At 43.7% G+C, this 22,616-nt stretch overlaps 5 protein-coding genes and 1 non-coding gene across 7 annotated transcripts; 3 read left to right on the top strand and 3 right to left on the bottom strand.

The window, feature by feature from the left end:
- The first annotated feature begins 59 nt into the window (after positions 1-59).
- On the top strand, positions 60-3,935 carry LOC112877562. 2 transcript variants are annotated; one of them, XM_025941900.1, is made up of 3 exons: positions 60-388; positions 1,446-2,472; positions 2,830-3,935. In XM_025941900.1, exons 2-3 carry the CDS (start codon positions 1,504-1,506, stop codon positions 3,685-3,687), a joined length of 1,827 nt encoding a protein of 608 aa, XP_025797685.1. In that variant the 5' UTR covers positions 60-388; positions 1,446-1,503; the 3' UTR covers positions 3,688-3,935. The 2 variants fall into 2 exon arrangements, with proteins under 2 accessions (XP_025797685.1, XP_025797693.1); XM_025941908.1 differs by lacking the exon at positions 60-388 and adding an exon at positions 622-823.
- Positions 3,936-6,504: 2,569 nt separating this feature from the next.
- Positions 6,505-7,766, top strand: LOC112902214. The gene is made up of 2 exons (XM_025971168.1): positions 6,505-6,851; positions 6,985-7,766. Exons 1-2 carry the CDS (start codon positions 6,643-6,645, stop codon positions 7,142-7,144), a joined length of 369 nt encoding a protein of 122 aa, XP_025826953.1. The 5' UTR covers positions 6,505-6,642; the 3' UTR covers positions 7,145-7,766.
- A 356-nt stretch (positions 7,767-8,122) lies between these two features.
- LOC112879161 lies at positions 8,123-8,319 on the bottom strand. The gene has a single exon (XR_003225986.1). It is a non-coding gene; the product is annotated as a U2 spliceosomal RNA (small nuclear RNA).
- Positions 8,320-8,379: 60 nt separating this feature from the next.
- On the top strand, positions 8,380-11,230 carry LOC112902209. The gene is made up of 4 exons (XM_025971154.1): positions 8,380-8,743; positions 9,422-9,780; positions 10,104-10,438; positions 10,823-11,230. The coding sequence occupies exons 1-4, from the start codon at positions 8,659-8,661 to the stop codon at positions 10,929-10,931; spliced, it is 888 nt and encodes a 295-aa protein (XP_025826939.1). The 5' UTR covers positions 8,380-8,658; the 3' UTR covers positions 10,932-11,230.
- Positions 11,231-12,959: 1,729 nt separating this feature from the next.
- On the bottom strand, positions 12,960-16,382 carry LOC112885489 (pentatricopeptide repeat-containing protein At4g14850-like). The gene has a single exon (XM_025951122.1). It carries the CDS (start codon positions 15,970-15,972, stop codon positions 13,324-13,326), a length of 2,649 nt encoding a protein of 882 aa, XP_025806907.1. The 5' UTR covers positions 15,973-16,382; the 3' UTR covers positions 12,960-13,323.
- A 288-nt stretch (positions 16,383-16,670) lies between these two features.
- LOC112889983 lies at positions 16,671-19,304 on the bottom strand. Its single transcript, XM_025957163.1, has 3 exons — positions 19,147-19,304; positions 18,778-18,868; positions 16,671-17,071 (listed from the first exon to the last, which is right to left on the bottom strand). Exons 1-3 carry the CDS (start codon positions 19,214-19,216, stop codon positions 16,933-16,935), a joined length of 300 nt encoding a protein of 99 aa, XP_025812948.1. The 5' UTR covers positions 19,217-19,304; the 3' UTR covers positions 16,671-16,932.
- Positions 19,305-22,616: the final 3,312 nt, after the last annotated feature.

Here is a 22,616-nt window from a genome sequence, read left to right as displayed (position 1 = left end):
ACCGCCCGCTACATCACATCGAGCCTGACTCCCACCCGCCGCACCCCCCCGCACGGGCCCGTCGCGCTGGCTCAAGGCCTCACGCCGCCGCCCCCTGCCTCCTCCCCATTCCGTCCCCCTCACCACCGCACGCACGCACGCACGCCCTCGCTCCTCCTCGCCGCCGCCGTGTGGTCTCGTCTCGTGGAGGAGATCCGCCGGGCTGCCCCGGTCCCGCGGCCCACCGCTCCCGCCGCGCTCCCTCTCTCCGGACCGTAGCTCGGCCGCCTCGCTGCCCCGGGGGGCGCCACCCGCCGCGCCGCGCCGTGCGGGGGGCTGCGCGAGCTACCGGCGGCGCAGACCGCCGCCATTGCCGTGCGACGGCGGCCCGCCACGTCGGAATGTGCTGGTAAGGTGGCATTTCGGTCTGCATGGTTCAGATTCGTTGTTGAGGTTCAAATTACGCTCCAGATTTTTTGAATCTCCTGCTGCAAGCTTTCGAGCTAACAGGAGTTTTTAAAAATTTTAGTTGCGAGTACAAATTTTGCCGGATGGGAGCTCAATTTTTGAGCTGAAATCTCACTGTTCAATCGATATTCTTCACCTATTTCCAACTCTAGATGCAAATTGAAAATGAGGGAAGGAGAACGAGAAGTTTGGGGGGTAAGGGTTTCCACCAATTAAGTTTTCTTCTGGTGATGCTCTGAGCTAATTGGTGCGAAGGAGAGTTCTGTATCAACCTCAGCAAACAAAACCGGCATCCACTCAAGCAAATTATGCTAGAAAAAGAGTAGCAAGACAGCTGATTGGTGAACCTACAAACTGTTTGTGTAATCGCAAAGCAGTGAGTTATGTGCCTTCTAGTGGAAAATTTGGTTGCTTTCACTTTTCAGTCAGTGTATGTCTTTCTTTGGCGGTGACTCACTTCACACTTTTCATGTTCCTGAAATCAATACGACCTATTGAATTGATAGGATTTTGTTTAGGCTATGTCAGTTTTATAAATGCATTTACTCAAGGTTTGGTTGTTAAAAATTATACTTCCTGTTTAAGAACTTGAACCAGATAACCAGTGTTCATACAATAGATGCAATAGGCAGATAACCAGTGTTCGTACAATTGATGCAGTAGGCACAAATTAGCTTCGATCATTCACTTTTCCTGAAGTCTCTAGTCTCTATTGCTTGCTCCTTAGTGTGACTTGCTTGATTTTGCCTGAAGTTGCTTGTTTTGCTCCCAATCCCGTTCCTAATGGTTGCCAAACGAGCTGGCAATGTATTCACCGGTTTTCAATAATCTGACCTTCGCACGTTATCAGAAAATTAGGGGGAAGAAGATGCAGTATCAAATTGTAATAGTTGTTTGCTGATTGTTAAATTACTTTCTAAATTGATAGTGTCGCCTCGTCTTCACTTGCTCATCAGAGAATATTGTATAGCATTTGCTCATATTTTGTTCTGATGCAGTTTGAAGTACAGCTGTTGATGTTCTGATTGAAGAAGCTGATAGGATTGATTGGCTCCCATGGACAAGATACAATCTGATTGCCCTTATCCTGGATGTTTCTTCTGTGTTATGAAGGAGGCAAACCCTAGTAAACGAAGAGCAAGTGTGCTTAAGTTCTTTAGGGAACTTCCTTCTCAAGATGATGATGGCCAAGTTCTCCCTATTAGCGGCCTATGGAACACTGCAATGGCTCACCCAAATGATCCTGAGTTCATCAATTTGGGCATATTTGAATGCATGGCAGCTCTTATATGGAAAGGATTGAAAAACAGGCGCTGGCTTGCACATGATCAGAATATTTACATCCCATATTATGCAGCTCACATAATTGGATCGTATACAATGAATATGGAGGAATTTGCAGAACGTGCTGTTCGTGCTGGTGTAATACCTCCATTAGTCGAACTCCTAAGAGGTAGGCTGACATGGGTGGAGCAAAGGGTTGCTGTTAGAGCTTTGGGGCATTTGGCTACATATCCTAGTACATTTCCTGCAGTTGCTGATCATGGAGAAGTACTTGAACTTGCCATTCAACTTGCTTCGAGCTCTTTAGAGATCGTGTACTCTCACTTTTACCAATTTGTGGATCGAAGACTTGGATACCATTGCGATCTTCTGACTCGTGGCATGGGTGGTGTGGAAATGGAATCCCGCAAAGCTGAGGAATGGGCAAGTCAACTGCAGTGCTGGTCTTTGCAACTCATTAATTGCTTTGCATTTAAACCTGAATTCTTCCATGATATTTGCAAAGCTGATTTTCTTATCAAGTTACCTGGAATGTGGGGTGGACTTGTGAATGAAAACTCACCTGCTGGTGTTGGTTTGCTAAGAACAATCTGCCAGAGCAAGGTTGGCCGAGGTCATGTTGCTAACATCCCTGGTACCATTGACGCTTTATGCAACATTGCTCGTTCTTCAGATGACTGGCAATACATGGCAGTTGATTGTCTGATCTGGCTAGTGCAGGATGCAAGTACTAGTCATAAGGTAAGATCTTGTGAAATACATTTTGCTTGTAATTTATGTAGTTAAAGGCCTCAGATGACAACTATGCACAGCAGAGCAGCTTAGAAATGATAACTAGAGAAAAATAAAAATAGTAGAGTTCCCCATACACAGGAAATAACAATATTTATCCCATCTTTTAAAATCCAGCTTGGGATTGTTATTCCTCTTTCTGATTAGATGGTTCAGGATTAGTTATGCATGAGGGTTTTGGGAAATAGCATTGTGCTAAAAATGCATATTTGCCTTTTCTGATTCAGTCCAAGTGCAGTTAGCCAACTACCTGTTTACTGTAGTTTTATTTGCTCTAGCCACTTAGCTTTTCCTCCTTTTGTGCAGGTTATAGATAAAGTTGCACCAACACTGATAGATTTAGCAAATATTTCGACACTGGGTGATTATAAAAAGCTTGGTGACACTATCGTCACAGTCCTCCAAGAATTTATGCAACAGAGTGGGAACTCACGCAGTACAATTAGTGCTCAGCCCAAAGCAGAAATTGATGAGCTCTTGAGATCCAAGCAAAGTTTGAAATTGGAAAAGAGTATGCCGAAGGAGGATCTTCATATAAAGCAAGCTGCAGCATTGGTTGTAAAGTTGGAAGGCAATTCTATGTTCTCTTCAGGGAATATTGCAGGAGCTGCAGAGAAATACTCTGAAGCACTTGCACTATGTCCAATGAAGTCTAAGAAAGAGCGGGTGGTGCTTTACAGCAATCGAGCTCAGTGCTACCTTCTCCTGCAGCAGCCATTGGCCGCCATAAGCGATGCTACTCGAGCATTGTGCCTTCATAGCCCTGTGAACCGTCATGCCAAGAGTTTGTGGAGAAGAGCTCAAGCATATGATATGCTTGGTCTCGCAAAGGAGAGCTTGTTGGATGCAATCCTCTTCATAAACGAGTGCTCTCAGTCGAACGATCCCGACTTATCCCTGAAGCAAAACAAAGTTCCTGATTATGCTGAGCGATTGGTGAAGAAGCAGATGCGTGCCGCTTGGCTATTCAGGGAAGCAGCTCTGAAGCATGGGGGTGTCCATTGTGAAGGAGATGCTAGCGATGCGTTTGGTCAAGAGGGTGATGACTCTGAGTGGGAAACAGCTAGCGAAAGCGATGCTGAGAATGATGCCAGGGGAGAAGCAGATGATGAAACTGAATGGAAGAATGATGGTCACCAGGAAGATTTCTGTGAGAAAAGCTGAGGAACAGGTTCGGGCTGTTTACATGATAATTAATATCTTTGCTACAAGAAGTGCTAGTCTTCTGGAATGAACGAAGCTGTGCATTGTTTTCTGTTTTTTTTTAATTTCTGAAGTTTGGCAAAGAGGCCATAATCCTGGCACTCTTCTCTTCCCCCTGGACATATCTGGAATGTGAAGGGAACGATTCCTTATCTTCAGGGTGTACTTGGTTTTTTGGTATACCATGTCAACTGTTATATGTGATGTAACAAGTATGTGTAATCCAGCTGCTGCTGCCCGTGCCAACAGAACCAGCCCTACCAATGGGCCGTGGGGGCTCGGATAATTGCGCCACGTCAAAACAGTATGCTCGCGCTTTCAGCCTGCTGGAGGCCACTAGCTTTTGCGGCGGCATACCGCGACCACTCTCTCCTGCGCGGCTGCGCCCACCCGACTCCGTAGTCCCGTGTGTGCCTATATCCTGTCCCATATTAATCTCGTCCTTTTTTTTCGCTTGTCTCTACGCCGAATTGTGTGTCAAAATGTATTAAGATATATATATATTTGAATTTCAGGTTTAAATTGTATAGATAGATTGATACACGATCTCACTGAGGCCATTATATTGATACTTCTTTTTCTGATACGAATGAGATTGGTCCATGGAGTTTTTAAGAGAGAAGAAAAAAGAGACGTTGAGTTTGTGAGATGAGAAAGAAACACCCAACTTCTGCTCTTTGTCATAGTTACACATATCCGTTATAAGAATATTCTTATTAGTATCAATATTTGAGTTGCATTTTTCATCTATATCATCAGTTCACGAATAAGCACTGGCGAAGCCAGGGGCCAGCAGGGAACGTGGCCCCTCCTCCTGACATATGAGGAATGCTTGATCCCTGTATGGGTATATTGCAAAATAGCTACTCGTACATGCTTCAAGCCAATCAGCTTTAGACCATTGATGAGGCTTATTAGCTTTTTAAGCGGGCAAGCCTCGTGGGTGCCTAGACTAAATTAGTGTATAGCAGAAATCAAATATGCATCGCACAAATACAGTTAGAAATAATATATAATTCTTGTTCCTAAACCTTAGATTCAGTTTGTTTTGTCTTCTCAAGCACATATTAAATCTGTGTAATACGAAAAACATAAATTCTATGTTAATCGTGAAAGTGTCATTAATCCTAAAAATAAGATATCGTGTTCCTTTTACAAGAATATGGGGGATTTTCTATAAGAAAAACTTTACTTAGTCTTAGAAGACTATCAACCTTTATTTTTGTGCACCATTATAACCCCTTAACTGCGAGAAAGGCTCCTAAAGATACCACCAACAAGAAACAACACGAGTATAATTCTTATATGTAATTTCTTGCTCTACCCCTCCGTCGAGTATATCTATAGTTCGTGTTCGTCCCCACCCCATGTGTAATTCATGGCTCCGCACCTGCTAACAAGTCGGACCAAAACGTTATTGATGGCACATGTGAATAGTGCTCCTTAAGTAAGCGATAATATAAATGAAAATCTCTCTTAAATACCCAAACAAGAAGGCAGACTTTCACGCAAGGTTGGAGCTGCTAGCAATGTGCAATGCACCTCAATTTAAAAGTCGCGGGAGACTCACCACATTTGCAGTGCAGCACCACCACTGTACCGCGTCGTACATCAAGACCATACGCGCCAACAACAGCAGCAACAGGCGGCCACAGCACATGCGGGCGCAGTGGATCCGTACGCCGCAAGCGACAACGGAGTCCTGTCGCCCGACACGTGGAGGGAGGGGAGCGGGCGCGCAGGCGCAGCCTAGGCGCGGGGCTGCGCCTCAGGCCTCTGCCGCTAGCTGCTGCTCGTGCTCGGTGCCCCGTGTCTGCCTGCCTCCATGGCCCATGCGCTGATGATCGATGCACGTAGGGATTATAGTATATACTCCCTAAAAAAAATACAACTCTCGTTTTCTAATAAATTTGAGTCAAGCAGTTTTATATTTAATTAAATTTTATATAAAATAATATTTATATTTATATTATAAAATAAGTATCATTAAATTAATTATATAATATATTTTCATACTAAATCTATTTGAAGATATAAATATTAGTAATTTTTATAAATTAGTTAAATGTAAAATTATTTGACTTCTCGGAAACAAGAGTTGCTTTTTTTTTACGGAGGGAGTATGCAAAGCCTTGGACATTTGGAAGGAGAAATAGATCAAACGGTTTTGGGTGTGTAGCCATGGAGCTCCGCCATGATTAGCTGGTTGTGTACCCAGCATTATCTAGATGCAAAGCACTTGATCAGTTGTTAGGATTATCAAATGTTTGTGCTTATTCTCTTTTATTTTGTGCTTATTTAACTTTGTGCCTTTGTTTAACTTTGGTCAAGTCCACCTTCAAACCGGACCTCTCCTTCAGGAGAAAAAGGGAGAACGTGCATGATCTCAATGTTTTGCGGGCAAATAAAGCTTATCCTGGTGAAGTTAATGAACTACCATGCACAGTCAGCGGAAAAGTCTAGAAGCTCTAGAGTGCTTATCAAGGGAAAAGGTAACGATGTTCCACGCCCTAAATATGATTAGTACTGAATCATGGTAGTATGTTTTAAAGCTTTTTCAGGGTTGATGGGTGTGATACTATATTGTAAAACAATAATCCGCAACATTACTACAAGTGGTTTCCCTTGAAACTGAAGGGACCAGCAGAAATTAACTGTCTCGCCTAATGCAGGGTGAGGTGGCCGACGTGTTAGGATCGCATTGGCAAGCTCACTCTCCAATCGGAATCCACGTCCTTGCTGACCATCAGCTGCTTGGACGCACCCCACACCCCCTTCCTCTCCTTTATAAGCACCAGGTGATCTCCCCTTCCATGAAGGGAAAAAAAATCTCTCGCCAGCAAAGAGGAAGTGAGATTGAAAAAAAGAGAGAAGAGATTCTGCATCCAAAATCCATCCACAGTGGGTTCTGCCACCATGGCCGGGCTGAGTGTTCTACTGGAGACCACCCACAAGAGCCACCCCGGGAAGCCGCCGGCGCAGATCATCAGCAAGGCCACCCTTGTGATCCACGGCGCCAAGGCCAAGCACAAGCAGGTCTCGCCGGCCGCCGCGAGCTCCTTCCTGCAGCGGTGCTTCCTGTGCCACACGGAGCTCGCCGAGGGCAGGGACATCTACATGTACAGGTAGGCTGCTGGGAGGAACATGTCTGCCGGAACTTGGATTGATCCGCGGTTGCGAGTTCAATCTTCTGGCTGGCTAGATATCTTTGTACAATTGTACATGTGTGTGACTGGTGGCGCGTGCATACATATGCAGAGGCGACCGGGCGTTCTGCAGCGAGGAGTGCCGGTGCCGGCAGATCTTCATGGACGAGGACGCCAGCAGCAGCAACTGCTGCGCCAATGGTGCCGGTGCCGCCACCGCGCGCGGCAGCCGGCGAGTCCCTGGCGGCGGCCGCCGCCGCGTCGCGTACTGATTAGCGGCCAAAACAAAGCAGCCGTGAGTTGAGTGTGTGGGGGCTGGATGGATCATGGTGGAGCGCGGCCAGGCACGAGAGATCCAAGAGAGCATTAACCACGGAGGAAGGGATTAACAGTGAGGATTAACCAGTAGATTAGTGTGGTGTATCTGACAGCTCATGGGGCGTGGGTCCCAGTCCAGGTACAAGAAGATGCTAGTACTACAACTACACGACTAGTACGTGGCATCTCGCTGGACGTACCGGATAAGATGGCCATGACTTGGAGTAGGACCCGCCGCCCCTTTGGGCCCACCTCATGAAGTGGATCAGGATCGAGCGAGTAATTAGCGGGGCGCCTCTTGTGCCACGTCCCTCTCCCCCCTCTGACTCTGATAGAGATTAGCCTACGCACGCAGAACTAACTGCGGTTAGGTTAAAAGGTTGGCCACTTACCATAGGTCCATGTCAATTTTTTTCGTTCTTTCTTCTTGGATTCGACTTTTGTATTCTTTCCTTGTGTAAAATACTAGTTCAATGTTGGGGTGATGTTATTGTACCAGATGATGATCTTTCGAAGAGCTTATTATTAAGCCTGTCCGTCTGAATTAAATGACCATGATGCATGTCTCTTTCTTTATTGATTCACACGTTGTTCAGTGAAAAGACTAGGAGCTACCTTTTGCTGGGACAAGTCTTAGGTTAAATTCACCCAGAAGCCGGTTCATTAACGCACTCGGTAGCTTAGTTAGCCAATAACCACAGGTATATCATGCTGCTCCTAGATTATGCAGATAAGCAGAAGATGGTTCGGAAAAATCATTCTTAACCGGAAAAGGAAAACTCTTTCTCCAACATGACGCCCAGAGTTTTGGATACAGCAACAGAACACAAAGGCCCAAAGCAGATCGCAAAACGGAAATTCAACAGGCCCAGTAGCCTCAGCCAGCAAGGCACATCCGGCCCATCACCAGAATCAAATTTTATTTTGTTTGGTTGGGGTGCGCCGAGCCCTGCCAGCAGTGCAACGGCTGGGCGACACTTGAGAGCCCCAGTGGCGAGCCACTGTGATGGACCCTCCCCCATAAAAAATAAATTTAATATCGAAGTGGACTCATGGCCCACATATCAGATATTAAACTGATAAGAACAGATACTACACTTGATCTTAGCCAAAAGGCCGAGAAAGGTATGAGTTGCCCCAGTGCCCTGCCCCTCATTTTGTAGCTCTCTCCCTCCGCGCTCCGCTCTCGCCAGGCGATGTGGGACTAATGCTTGGTCTCTCCAGCAAACGCCGCCGCGGCCGCGGGCGAGAGGTCGGCAACCTGGAGCTGCGGAAGCGAAACCGGGCCGTGTTCTGTTGTTGGGCTCCGCGTCGCGTCCGGCCCATTTCTTAGCGAGGAGCCCTGTTGACTTGTCTGGTCCAGAGTCGCCGGGAAGCGCATCGATTCGCCGACCGCCTGTTCCCCTCCGCCTCGCCGACCTACCCCTGCCGCAAGCGCCCCGCCGGCGGGGCGGGCAGGCGGCTTCCGATGAGCTACTCAACGTGGCAGCCACCGGCGGCCAGTTTCGCCATCCTCCTGGCGCTGCTCTTCTTCTCGCCGGTCGCGTCAGCTGGTACGACCAGTCGCCTCGCCTGCGAGTACTCGAGATCTCATTTGTAGTTTTTGTTTATTTAGTTTGTCTGCTTAAGCTGCAGAGGGAAGTCTTTCTCTAAGTTTTCGTGCATGGTGCTAGGGATTCTTGTTGCCTTTGAATGGATCCTTGCTGGTGCGTGTTTGATCGCTCGAATTGTGTAAGCAGTGTAGATTTAGTTAAAAACTATAGCAAAGTAGAGACGGCAATTTGGTAATGGCTTTGCGTGTGCGCTTTAGGCCTTACTCTGAAGTTACTGTCTGCATTTTGCAAAGTTTTGTAATTCATACTGCAGAAAGGGTTATGAATTATGATCATATCAAGCTAAAACTGCACTGTTACATGCTTTGTTATGTGCCAGGTTAAAGTTATACTGTTACAAACTTTGTTTACCTTACTGCCATAGAGTTCAGTTTAATGATACTACTGCCGGCTGTAACACTGATTAGTAATTCGGATGCTACAGCCTACCAAGCAGTATCTTTGATTCTCTTAGTTATATATGAATACTGTGGTTGCATATTGAATGAATATTCTTTGTTAAGATAGAATCGGCTTGTAATTACCATGGCTGACTTCTTCGTAGATGAACCCTATGGGAGTGATACTCAAATTATTTACATCACATACTTTCTGTTGTCTGTTTTTTTTTCTCCACAGGACAACCAAAAGGTGTATGTGTTTCACCTGGTGGGCGATTCCCTGCCTTTTCATCTGAAGGCAAGCCTCCTGGAAGGGCATCGAAGGGGCGCAGAGATCTTGCACTGTGTAGGATATTCCGTCAGAATACATGTTGTGATGTGACACAGACATTTCCTGCTCTGATCTCTGTGAGGAACCTTGCATTAACCGGTGAAGGCAGTCAAGAATGTATTCATTTGTGGGAATTGCTTGAGTGCTCAATATGCGATCCAAGAGTGGGTGTCAGGCCCGGACCTCCTGCTATATGTGCATCATTCTGCGATATGGTCTTCAAAGCTTGTTCAGAATCGTACTTCTCCATCGATACGAAAACACAGGTAAAGACCCTCTGATTAGAGATCAATGATACAATCTGGGTAGTGGGTACTGATACCTCAATCATGTACTGTCACACAAATGCAAGTGCTGTTGCTAGATTAAGCTTGGTATTTTCATGGTCAGATCATACAATAAACAATCATGTTCTTGCCTATGTCTGTTCAATACATTCTGAATAGCTATTGGTTCGGTGGAGTTTTCCTTTTCTTCTTGAATAATCCTCAATACCTAGGAGATTTTTAGCCTTAACACCTTGTGATCTTTTTTGTTGTTTATGATTTCATAGTTTGGTTCTGAAATATTCTCCTTACTGCTTTGTCAGGCCTTATCTCCTTGTGGTTTAGGTGACATCCTTTGTGGCAAAGCACATAAATGGGTTTCTAACGGCACAGAGTTATGTCATCTTGCTGGTTTCTCCGTGCAAGTTTCTGGGACTAGCTCTGGTTTAGTTGATGACATTTTCTGCTATGGTGGGAAAGCAAGTTTGGATTCTATCTCCGATTCTTGGACTTCTTCAAAAGACCGTCCAACATTAAGCAGTGTGACTTCTTGGGATGTTCAAGATTTCCAGAGATGGGCAAGAGACATGCCTGTTGGTGAAAGAGTTTCATGGGCAATTGGAGGAATGGTTCTCACGGCGGGCCTTATTTTTATCAGGTCTTTCATATCTCCTTTTCTCTTTCATATTCTTTAGGCCAGGATAGTAAATTATCTGCAGAAATAATTCTTGTAGTCCTGTTTGGAAAAGTATGTTTAATACTTTTGAAAGATGAATGGAACAATAAATATATATTCTTTAGGCCAGGATAGTAAATTATCTGCAGAAATAATTCTTGTAGTCCTGTTTGGAAAAGTATGTTTAATACTTTTGAAAGATGAATGGAACAATAAAAGGTGCAAAACCATTTGAGTTTTGCCCCTTTTCTCGCAAGTATCTGGCATGATGCCTTAAATTGATTCCTGCTAAGATGGAAGATTGGAAGCTTGCACTTCATGCCCCTACTTTTCTTTGAAAGCTCAAATTTTCATTTGTCTGTGCAGCAAAAGGAAAAGCTACAGCCATCGCCAGAAGCAAGCTGCTATTGCTCGCAATATGAGATTGAGAAGGTTGGATCCAAGAGCCAACCCACAGCAAACGAGGCGAAGCTAGGAAGACATAGGCAACTTAGTATTACTTGTAGAGGATTCTTGGATGTGTGCTTCTACATCTTTGTGTATCAGTATAATCTGTTGAATGTGAACAATAGATTGTAGTTCATATTCTTCCCGGTGCTTAGATACATGGAGTAACCTCCCTGTCATCCTTCTGACCTCCCTGTCATCCTTCTGTAAAAGAAGAGTTCTACAAGTTGTCGCTACTTTTTGCCGGAATGATGGATTTATGGGCTTGCTTTAGCTCGTGTAAATATTATTCCACAATCACTTTTTGCTGCTATTGATATCTGCCTACATGATCCTTTATCTGTGAGTTTAGCTAGGGCAGCAGAGCATATGAATATCTACAAAAGACCATTTCTGACAAAGTATGTCTATTTTGTTTATCGACTTAATCCCGAACCTATGGCCTAAGATGTATACCTTCTTCCTTTCTGTTCCAAGCTGCAGTTTGCCAGTTTCTAAAAATAAAAGAATTAAGTATCAAAGTGGCTCACAGATTAGTAATATTTTTTGCCAGAATTTGAATCTCAAAGGGGAAAAATGAAGGAAAACACACAGATTTTTATATATATTCTTTTATTAAATATTAATTCATCAAGTCTGAATCAAATCATGAATATGGAAAAGTGGCTCATGGAGTTTATATTACAATAAAAGAAATTATTCTTGTTCATTGTTTTGCATTGTAGAGGATCTAGTAACAATTGGATTTTGTCTACGACGATATGTGCGTTTACTTGATGTAGCAGAACACGGTTAATCTTTCTCTTAACTCTAAGATACAGCCGGATCTAAAACCTGGCATACTTCACATTAAGCCAACCAGAGATTATGCAATAGTAAAACAAATACCCAGCAGTTAGATGTTATTTTGTATAAAAAAAAGCAGAAAGTTCATAATCAATGCGATGACCACAAAGAGCAGGGGACAAACAAACCAGTAGAAACAGTCGCAGAAGGAAGAACACCACAAAAGTCACTCTCAGAGAACAAAACTATGTGGCACAAAAGTCACTCTCAGAGAACAAAACTATGGTGCACATGCACACTAAGTAAAGCAACCATCACGCAACTAAGAACAATATAAGGTTCATCAAGAAAAATGAAAATCGTGCAAGTGCCCAAACATGAAAAATAAAAATATGATAATTTTATTGACACTAATCAGAATTAACCAACAAGTAAACACAAATTCAACTCTGCCTAAGGGTACCACAGAGCTAATAAGTACATTTAAATAGTGGGTCATGTGAGTTTGCAAGATTAAAAATGACTCACGTGTTGTCAGTCTCAAAGGTTCCTCATGGTCATAATTCTCAGTGTACGGACACTCAAATCAACTTCAACTTATGAACCCAATGGCTTCATGCGATCCTGATATACTCATAATCCTTTAGCTAATTAAGATAAATATGTGTTAAATAATAGAAATTCACAACAGCAAAAGAACATATGCAGTTAATTGGGGAGGTACCTCTTCACATATCTCATTTAAGTATTTATGCAGTAATCTGGGGACATACCTCTTCATGTTTGGAGACAAATATTGATAGAAAGTTAGAAACACAAATTGAAAACTGAACTTATAGTCAATTCAACATGAAGAAGCAAAACAAATGCTACTGCTAGATGTTTGGGACAGATAAAAAATATAAACTTCAGGACAGATAAAAAAATAAACCTACCGTAGTCAGCTATTAACCTTTTAAGGGGAGCCTAATTGCTCAGCTAGTTGATATATGCAGACGTTTAGTACGAATATATCCTTAGTTTACCACAATCTAGAACAAACAGCAAGAAGAGTTTACAATCAACACTTACAAGCCTTCTTATAACAAGCTTGTACAATGCCATCAATCTGGAATAATGACAGCATGAGCATGCAAAGATGAGGAGACAAGTAGCTTACCTGATGAGCTCCACAATTCAAGAGCTAAAGAAAATGTAATAATCTAGAATAAACAACCAGGCCTACCAAAACCAAGATCAAGAAAATATTTAGTTCCTTCTCAATGGGCAAATCATTTTAATTGCATAACAGTAGTCTTTTTCCCTAGAAACACATTACACACACAGAAGAGTTGATCAATAGCTGAATCCAATACTTAGGGACGAGCAAATGACTGAAGTTTTCCCCTTTTTGCTGTATCCAGAAAAATTGAATAAGAATGTTTAGAAAGCAGTGTACATGAGGAACATTTTTATGTTACAATGTGCAGATTCAACTGCAAAACACATGGTTGCGATGTCAACAAAAAATGCATTGCATCACTCAGCTAACTGGCTACGAAATCTTGTGAAACTATAGGCCTCCATGAAGAGTAACTGCTCTAACCATCAGAATTCCCAATAAGATACAAAATTATCATCTGATAAAACCATTTTCACCAGTAATCACCGCAAGAACATGTCCCATCTCTGAAATGATGGAACCGATTGATATCTCTGATGATAATCTCCCTTGATACAATCTTTGAAATGAACTTGAAGGCAACATGGCAATCTCTGCATATGCGCAGATTTTTCTTGACTCTGATTGGAGCACCAGCTGGAGTGCTGATCAACGCAAACGCGACAGCCAGCCTCTCGCTGTGGTGAGAAAGAAGCAGTTCCTTTTCGCTTTTGTCCACATCGTGCAGATCAACCTCGACATTCGGAACATAACCAGCTTTGTTCATCAGATCTCCCAATTCTTCTAGCTTGCCATATATCTCTCTTGTCCTTGGATGGCTCTTATCCCCGACAATGAAAGTATGCACCTTGTCCTTCATCTCAACCCAGCTCATGGCAGGCTCCTTTTTGACGTTACTGACTTTCATTAGCTTCCGCACCTTTGCCACCTCATCCCACATGCCTGCTGAAGCATAAGTGTTTGCAAGGAGGACATGCGTGCCAGACTTCTCCGGCTCTAGGGTGAAGAGCTTTTCAGCTGCTAACCTTCCTAGCTCTGGATCTCGGTGTACTCTCGAGGCTCCTAAGAGCGCACCCCAAACTTTAGCATTAGCTTGGAATGGCATGTTGTTGACAAGCTCCATTGCATCCTCTAATTTTCCTGCACGGCCAAGAAGATCAATCATGCATGCGTAATGCTCCTCAGTCCTGTCAATTCCAAACATCTCCTTCATTGACTCAAAGTATTTCTTGGCCTCATCAACAAGCCCTGCATGGTTACAAGCGGAGAGAACACTGGTCAAGGTGATGTGGTTTGGGGCAACACGCTCATCAAGCATTCTATGGAACAATTCCAATGCTCTTTTCCCATGCCCATGCTGTGCGAGCCCTCCGATCATTGCAGACCATGAGACAACTCCCCTCTCTGGCAGGCCAGAGAAGGCCATGTCTGCATCCTCTATGCTCCCACATTTTGCATAGGTGTACACAAGAGCATTCCCTGCAAACACATCTGACGTGAACTGCCTCTTGATCAGATGAGCATGCACTTGCTTCCCTTGCTCATAGGCCGACAGACTAGCACATGCATTCAGGAGGCTACTTAGTACAAAAGAATCAGGATCAAGGCCTTTTCTTAGCATCTGCACAAACAGCTTTATAGCATCCTCACCATGATCAGACTGCGAGAGTGCTGTTATCATGGATGTAGAAGATATGATGTCATCAGAACATCTTTCTTCAAAAACTCTAATCGCATCATTGAGGCAGTCACACTTCCAGTATGAATCAATAAGCCCATTGATGACATGAGAGTCAGATAGAAGCCCTATCTTCTCTGCAAGAGCATGGACCTGTCTTGTGTGACTGATTGCCTCCAAGCTCGCTGTTGACTTGAGAACAGCAGCCAGTGTTGTCCTATTGACATCAAGGTCAAGCCCCTCCATTCTCATCCTGCGAAAGAGTGACAGCACCTCACCATGCTGTCCACCATGAGAGCAACCTGAGATCAGTGCATTCCACAAAATCAAATCCCTTTTGGGCATGAAATCAAACACCTTCCTTGCATCATCCAAAAACCCATCCTTTGTGTACATATCGACAAGACCAACACCGATGAACTCATCTGAATCTGCATCAGCCTTGATCATAAACCCATGAATTTGCCGGCCCAAATTGAATGCACCAGCACCAGCACAAGCCTTCAGGATAGTAGACAATGTGTACACATTCGGCACCAGTCCCGAAGACTTCATCTGCATCAACAACTCCAGTGCACGATGATCATGCCCATGAATCACGCACCCAGAAATAAAGGCATTCCACGAGACAACATCTGCCGCAGGCATCTTCTTGAAAACCACCGCTGACATATCAATGTCCCCCAGCTTCGAGTACATGTCGACCAGTGCATTCGCTGTGAACACATCTTCGTCATACCCCGTCCTCACCACCATGGCGTGCACCTGCCTCCCGGCTTCCAGATCCCTGGCCCCCGTGCACGCATTCACGACACAGGAGAAGCCAAACTCGTTCGGCCGCGCCCCGCTCCACACCATCTCACTGAACACCCCAATGGCTTCCCCACACCGGTCGTTCTTGACGTACGCCGACATCATGCCGTTCCAAGAGACGGCGTTCCTCTCGCCGCCAGCGCCTCCGGACTCGTCGAACATCCTCCTGGCCTCGTCCACCATGCCGAACCCGCCGTACATTGCCACGAGCGCGTTGGCGACGAAGACGTCCCCGGCGAGCGCCGTGGCCACCGCCAGCGCGTGCACCTGCGCGCCGAGCCTGGCGTCCGGCGCGCACTTGAGCACGACGGGGAGAGCGAACTCGTTGCACCGGACGCCGCGCCCGCGCATGGCCCGGAACGCCCCGAGCGCCTCCCGGGGCATGGAGTTGTTGGAGTAGGCGGTGACGAGCGAGGACCAGGAGACGTGGCACGGTTCCGGGATTTCGTCGAACACCGCGCGCGCGGCGCGCGGGAGGCGGCATCGGGCGTAGAAGGAGAGGAGGTGGTTGCGGCAGGCGGCGAGGAGGCCGGACTTGAGGAGGTGGGAGTGGAGGTGCGCCCCGGCGAGCAGCGACCGCGACGCGCCGTAGCGGGCGAGGAGCGGGCCGATGGTCTCCGGGGTCCGCATCGGGGCAGCATCGAGCCGCTGCCGCCGCCACACCCGGGAAGGCTGGGGGCCTTCCGAGTTTTGATGCACCAGGCGAATGCGACGGGCCCCACCTGTCGGGGTTTATGCAGGCTGTTGCTGTAAATAGTGCATGGAGAGGAGGTGCAGTGATCTCACACAAAATCTTGGCGTGACAGGTTGCAGTTTGCGAGGGTGAAAAACCAACTAAAATCGAACTACAAGGATAGCGATAACCTTTAACTAGAGCACCACTGTCACTGTACGATGAGGGAAAACATCATGGGCGCGAGACAGAACACAATCGATAGCACCAAGGAATTAAATTAATGATGGAATTTGGGATGCCGGCAGGTGATCTTCTAGGTTCTCAGGTCTCACCCTGCCTCCTTCGAAAACAGCAGCTCCCCCGAGCATCTATCTTGCCGCAGAAGATCTCCAAATACAAGGCCTTAAATTCATTAGCAAGTCAAAATTGTCTTAATGCCGTAATTAGTGGCCTCAGGAACCGGTTGGACATGGTTGTAATGATTGTTCATGTTTAGAGATCGAAGTGAAGTTCTAATTCATTCACTTATGTTTTTCCTCCAGAAAATACATACGAGAGCTGGGCATCTTTGTAGCACTTTCGCGTTGCATGATTGTTCTCTAGTCGATCGAGAGAGAGAGAATCATACAAGCAAGACACAAAGAACACACAGTTTGGGCACAAATCAGGATCTTTTCTTGGAAAAATGGTAAAATATTCCAGGGTGTCCACAATGTGATGTTACATAACGCAACCTGAGGCTAAATTATGAAGATAATATTTGCACTACAACCTCGATGTCATTTTCCAGGAATACCCTGGCAAGTACGCTGTCATTTTGCATTATGGAGACAAAGAATAACCATCCAACATCCAGGTGCATGGTTCATGAGCACCCAAAATTAATCCGGTATGCAGGAGCCAACATGGACATCTTAATCTTTATGTGCATGTGCCATGTATTGGCTTGTGTATTTGTCCACCTTAGGCCCAGAAGAACCATATTTGTTATCATAGTACTCCACGCATGCAGAACCAACCAATGCAGCAAGGGTTAGAGCCTGTGCGTGCAACCTGCAAATCAACAGTTTATGAGATGTTAGACCTTTTCAAATAACAGCATGATTGAATTGAATTACAAGTGAAGTCGAGTGTATAGAAACAGCTGCATTTTCTATATTCAGTAATACGTGCAATGGCTGCTGTTTAGTGCAACAAAAGGTTGCCAATCTAAGCAATACTAGTAATCCAAAAACAATAGCATGCAAACTTGCTGTTAGATACCAGTATTAAATTGCCATGCACACAATCTATTTTAAACCACTGAACCCGTTATGAGCAGCCCCAATGAATGTTCCAAAAAAAGAAAAAAAAAAAGCAGCCCCAATGAGCACTATGAGAAGTAATCTCAGTGAAGCAGACACAATGAAGTACAACATTCGCAGCACCATATATTTGAATAAAAAAGTGCTCAGAGGCGAATAAATAGCAAAAGATGACATGGAGTCCAAACAATTATCTTCTGTACATTTACATATGATTGGTTAACAGTTCAACTTCAACTAGTATATTACAATTTACAACATTGTTGCCTACTGCGCTACATGAGATGAGATGAAGGTTGCACCAATCAACAGCCACAGTGAGAAGGTTCATCAAGTATTTTGCACAATACAAGTCTCCCCTTCAACATGAGAAAGATCTATCTACAAGTCCAATCCATAACAATTTTAAGGGTGTTTTATATTTATATATTTATGCAGCCATGTAAGCCCTAAAACTTTGCAAAAATTGGAACCATCGATTTAGTAGCCTCTGGTTTCATCAAATTTTGGGAATAAAGGGCAAGGATTTGTGGCCTATTGTTGACAGCATGCCAAAGGTATAGCAACAGCTCAAACATGTGCTAAACTAGGTAAACGTGTCCAAATTTGACACTTTGGTTTGGGCAATATTAGGCCTACAGAAGGTTCATAAGAAATAAGCAAATTAGGACTTTGGAGGAGGGTGTGAAAATACATTAAAAATTCGATCTAAAATATTTTGCACAATGGATTGGGTGATGCATACATATCTGCTGACCTTTTTACCTTTATTAGGTTGTACGGGCAATGAGTTTATATAAACCAATGCATAAAGGTGCAAAGGAAACAGGGATAGTTTGGTACTATTTTAACCTTACGAGCTTTAAAGACTAGAGGCTGCTTACAGCTTGTACAGACAAAATTAAGGAGATCATCAAGCACGTGTCTGCAATAACCAAGAAGCTCCTAACATTTAACCTTTCTTTTGAATGATGACTGCACCCTTATAGGAGATAAGGTAATACTATCTGTCAGGCATTGAAGCTAAATTGTCAAACAAAATCTTACACAAAAACACACTATTGCAGAACCTTATAAACGCATTTCCTATCCTATATATAAAAAGAATCAAAGCCAACTATTTTCCTTCAGGCACAACTATTGAGCAATGTTATTCATAATAAGTACGCCTTACACAAACTTCCAAAAATCATATGAAGTCTGTAGAGATTAGCTCCCAAATGAGTTTCAGAAAATAATCATACACAGCCAAGAAAATCAAGATTAATTATTGTAGTTGTGTTTAAAATATGAAATGCTCAAGACTAATTAAGTTATCTAAGAAAAGAATACATCATTTGCGGTATTCTTGTTTATGATAATACAAGACATCCTATTCTGTAGTTAAACGCGCAAAAAGTTACAAGGTGTGAATTAACATGAGAAAATAAACTTTTTTTTAGAAAATAAACTAACCTTGCGTGGATGATCTTGACGCTAGGCTTCATATTGGGCCGCGACCAGTTGTAGGCGATCGAACTGCTGATCCCAGTGAGCCAGAGGCAACCTATTATCCAACCAAACGTCGCAATAATCAGAAAACTTAGCATCCGTAGGGGAAATAATCTAAAAAACAACTTCCCCCCAAAATTACTCGGAAAACACAAAAACTAGGTCATAAATTCGAGATAGATTCTCATAATCCTGATTGCGAGACTCCGGTAATAACATCAGAAAGAAAGTTAAGAAAGAAATTGTAGGGATTTGAGGTACATCAGAAACCAACGCCGGATAGCTAGATCCGGGCGAAGAAAATGAATCCGCAGGAAAACTGACGAGGCGTACCTACGGCTCGGAGCTTGTGCTCCACGACCCACTTCCTCATGGATTCGATCTTGCTCGGGGCCTCCGCCATTTGCTTCGCGTTCTCCTCTTCTTCCCTTCGGATTTTCGCCTTCTCTCTTTTTCCGAGTTATTGTTCTCTCGTTCTGATGGGGAAAAGTCTGTCCGGCTCTTGTTATATACCGCACTGTTTGTGATTTAGTCCCTGAAATATGCTTGAATTGGCTTAGTATCCACACGTGGTAGGATTCCTTTCCCATGTCATGTTGTGTTTAAAAACTTTTCTTTGTCCACTAGTAATTTCTTGCTACCAAAGAAAGAAAGCTGTTGCAGTTTAGCAGTGCCGATCTTTACCTTTGGTATGAAAAATACACTAAAACAATCGCATATCCGACCTAAATGCAGCTTCTGCTTGGTCATTTCACATTCGAAGCAAATGTGGCCTCACTCGTTACTAGTTCCCAGTTCTATTATAATCTTTACCTTTCGGACCAGCACTTCTATTATAATCTCGCTAGCGAAACATTATCAATTTCTCGCACACAAATGCCGCTTTGGTCCGAGATGGAACGGAGACAAATGAGTAGGCTGTGGCGATTTGCAGGTCTGTCTACATGAACACAGGATGGAAATAGAATTTTGATTATGTGAGCAGGCCCCGATAAATCCCACAGTTCGTGACCTCAGCGAGGACGCGTAGCCTTTGCACTCTGCCCGGCTGCAACTACGCAAAACTAACAGATGGCAGGGTGTAAAACGAACAAAAAGTATACAAAACCGATGCGAGAACCGCTCGTCTGGGCGGCGGCGGCGGGCGGTCAAACACCGGTCGCGGCCGACGAACCCGGGGTCCGGGGCCAGCCATACCGACCGCACCTCCACGCAGGCCCATCGTCCATTGTTTGCAACAGCTCACGCGGCAGGCTCGACGGGACTGGTGGCAGCGGGCGGCGCCAACGCGGCGAGGCGCCTCGCTTCTTTTCTTTTATTGATTGACGAATGTGCTCGGAACGGAGAACGCATGGTTCTGTTGCGGATTCGTCACGTTCTTTGGACGCAATCGCGGCCAACTTGGGCTTGTGCGCTGACCGGCTGCTGCCACCGGCGCGCCATAATCCTGTGGGCGGGACGGTGGTTTTGGGGGTCACCTGGTTTTGGACAAAGCGTTGGTTGATGCTACCTACTTTCTTGGTCGCGCGAGGTTGCAACATGTTTCAGTTGAAATCTGCGCTGGATTTTTATTTTTAAGCGAATTTAGGTCAATCTGAACTTAATAGTCTGAACTTAGGTCAATCTGGATTTTTAAGCGAATTTAGGTCAATCTAAACATTTTTCAGTGGAGTCTGCATATGTATTTAAACAATCTAATTATTAGCTATTGTCAGCTGAGTTTGATATAAAGCTGACTCGAAAGTTTCAAAAATGTATTTGTAGTTTCGTCTTGGCATTTAGAAGAATTATTAAATCAGCAGGGGAAAGGTAGCACGATGAAGCTTCAGGAGGAGAGAATCTCGGGCGTGTTGAGTTGTCCGGTGTATCAGACGAACGTGCAAAGAGAAAATTACATCTGATCAGATGAACATGGTTATAGATATTTTTTCCTCTAAAATAAACCGTGGGGTTTGGGCCCAAATTATGGTCGGACCTGGTGAGCGCTCTCTTGATCCATTCTAGCTTTGATGTTTAAAAACAATCCATGGTAACATCAAGACTCTCTAAGACCTTCGGCCTAAAAGTATATATAATACAAAATACTTGTAAAATGTTAACTTGGGAGAGGAGTATATAACCACGTGGTATCAAAGACAATATGAGCATCTTCTTACAATTTTTTAACTGCAAGCAGCAAGCTAGCAAGGTAATTCTGCAATTTCGTATTGCAATTTGGTGCCCAAGTCGTCGGTGACGGCTTTGGGCATGTATCGGCTAGGATTGCCTAGGACACAGGTGACGTGGGAAGAGGTAGCTGCCCTGGGAGGTGATGCAGGCTGCTGTACACGCGGCGGATCATGGATGTGAGTTTCAGTAAGTTTAACTATTCCCTCTTCCATTCAACATATACGAACTTGCCCATTGTAATGCTTATTTATTTTAGAGATTGTTCATGCAAATTCTTGAGGCAATAAAATCAGTAGTATGGTGCTTTCCATATGTTAGTTGAAATGTCCACGAAGAAACTCAATCAGAGCCATAGCCACCCCAATGCTTGTTCCGTTTGGCAAAACAAAATATGCACATGAATTGATCATATGCTTTCACATGTGTACCGCAAAGCTTTGGAAATGAAGAGATTGTCAAGAACCAAGAAGCCGACAAACAAATAGGCTTGTCCATTAGCTCTGTAAACTTTTGTATTCTTTTATCCTCAAATTGTTTTGAAATATATTGGATGCTAGGATTACAATTTTGTTAGGATCTAAGAATATTGAAATGTGAAACCAGTATAATAGCCAATTTGTGCTATGATACAGCATGCCAAAAATGTTCAGAGGCACATTTTAATTTGAACATTAAATTCTTAATGTAGTATAATAAAATATTTTTCCTCGACTGGCTTCGTCATCTTTTTGAAGGAAGCTATTTTAACAATGGCAAGGCTGGGTTTACAAGCAGCAGTATGTCATCTGGTCACAGCAAAAGGTGATAAGTCCTTGCAGTTCTTCACAGTTGCAACTACAATCTATTATATTTTGCAGCAAGACTCTTAGTTTAAGTGAAAATTTCAGGAAAAATTGAATTTTGAAGTTGGTTTGTTTGCAGAATAATAGGGAATCCCGTGTGATTACATTGTGGTTTGGATTTTTTGACAGATGGCATAAATATAACTTTATTATTTGGATTGTCGATGCACTAGAAATATCATAGCTTGCTCTACATCCATTTTCTTCTTGCTTACAGAGTATCCTTTGTCATTTCTTTGTGTGCTCAACAAAGCCGAGATTACTAAATGAATTGGGAAAAATATGTGGATTTGATGTTTCCATGTAAATATGTGGAGTTAGTTTCAGCACGTTGGGATAGAAGAAACAAATAAATGACAAGTTTTTTTACAAAATTTATGAATATCTTGAAATCAGCCGTACAATTCCCATGTAATAAAATTAGGCTACTGTATGATTTTTATTTCATTGAATCTATTATGGAATATATTCTGATAATACATATATTTGGTAGTATAGATGTTATTATATTTTTCTATAAACTTGGTCAAAGTTGGTCAAATTTGACTTAGAAAAACCTAAATGTGACATGTAAAAAAAGAATTGAGGGAGTATTTCAGCTGTGAATATATTTAGCAATGGTTGATTACCTGACACTTTCTCATATGAGATTCATGTGTGAGGATGTATTAAAAATTAGTCTCTTGAAGATGCCTATAGAAGTATGGTGTGAGTACACACATTCGTTTCATACTATAGATAAGCATCAATGGACCATTTTATAGTGTACATGTATTCTGTGACAAGCTGTAG

This window comes from Panicum hallii, chromosome 1 (assembly GCF_002211085.1).
Source record: "Panicum hallii strain FIL2 chromosome 1, PHallii_v3.1, whole genome shotgun sequence".
Classification (NCBI taxonomy): Eukaryota; Viridiplantae; Streptophyta; class Magnoliopsida; order Poales; family Poaceae; genus Panicum; species Panicum hallii.
This window is presented reverse-complemented; position numbering and strand designations above follow the sequence as displayed.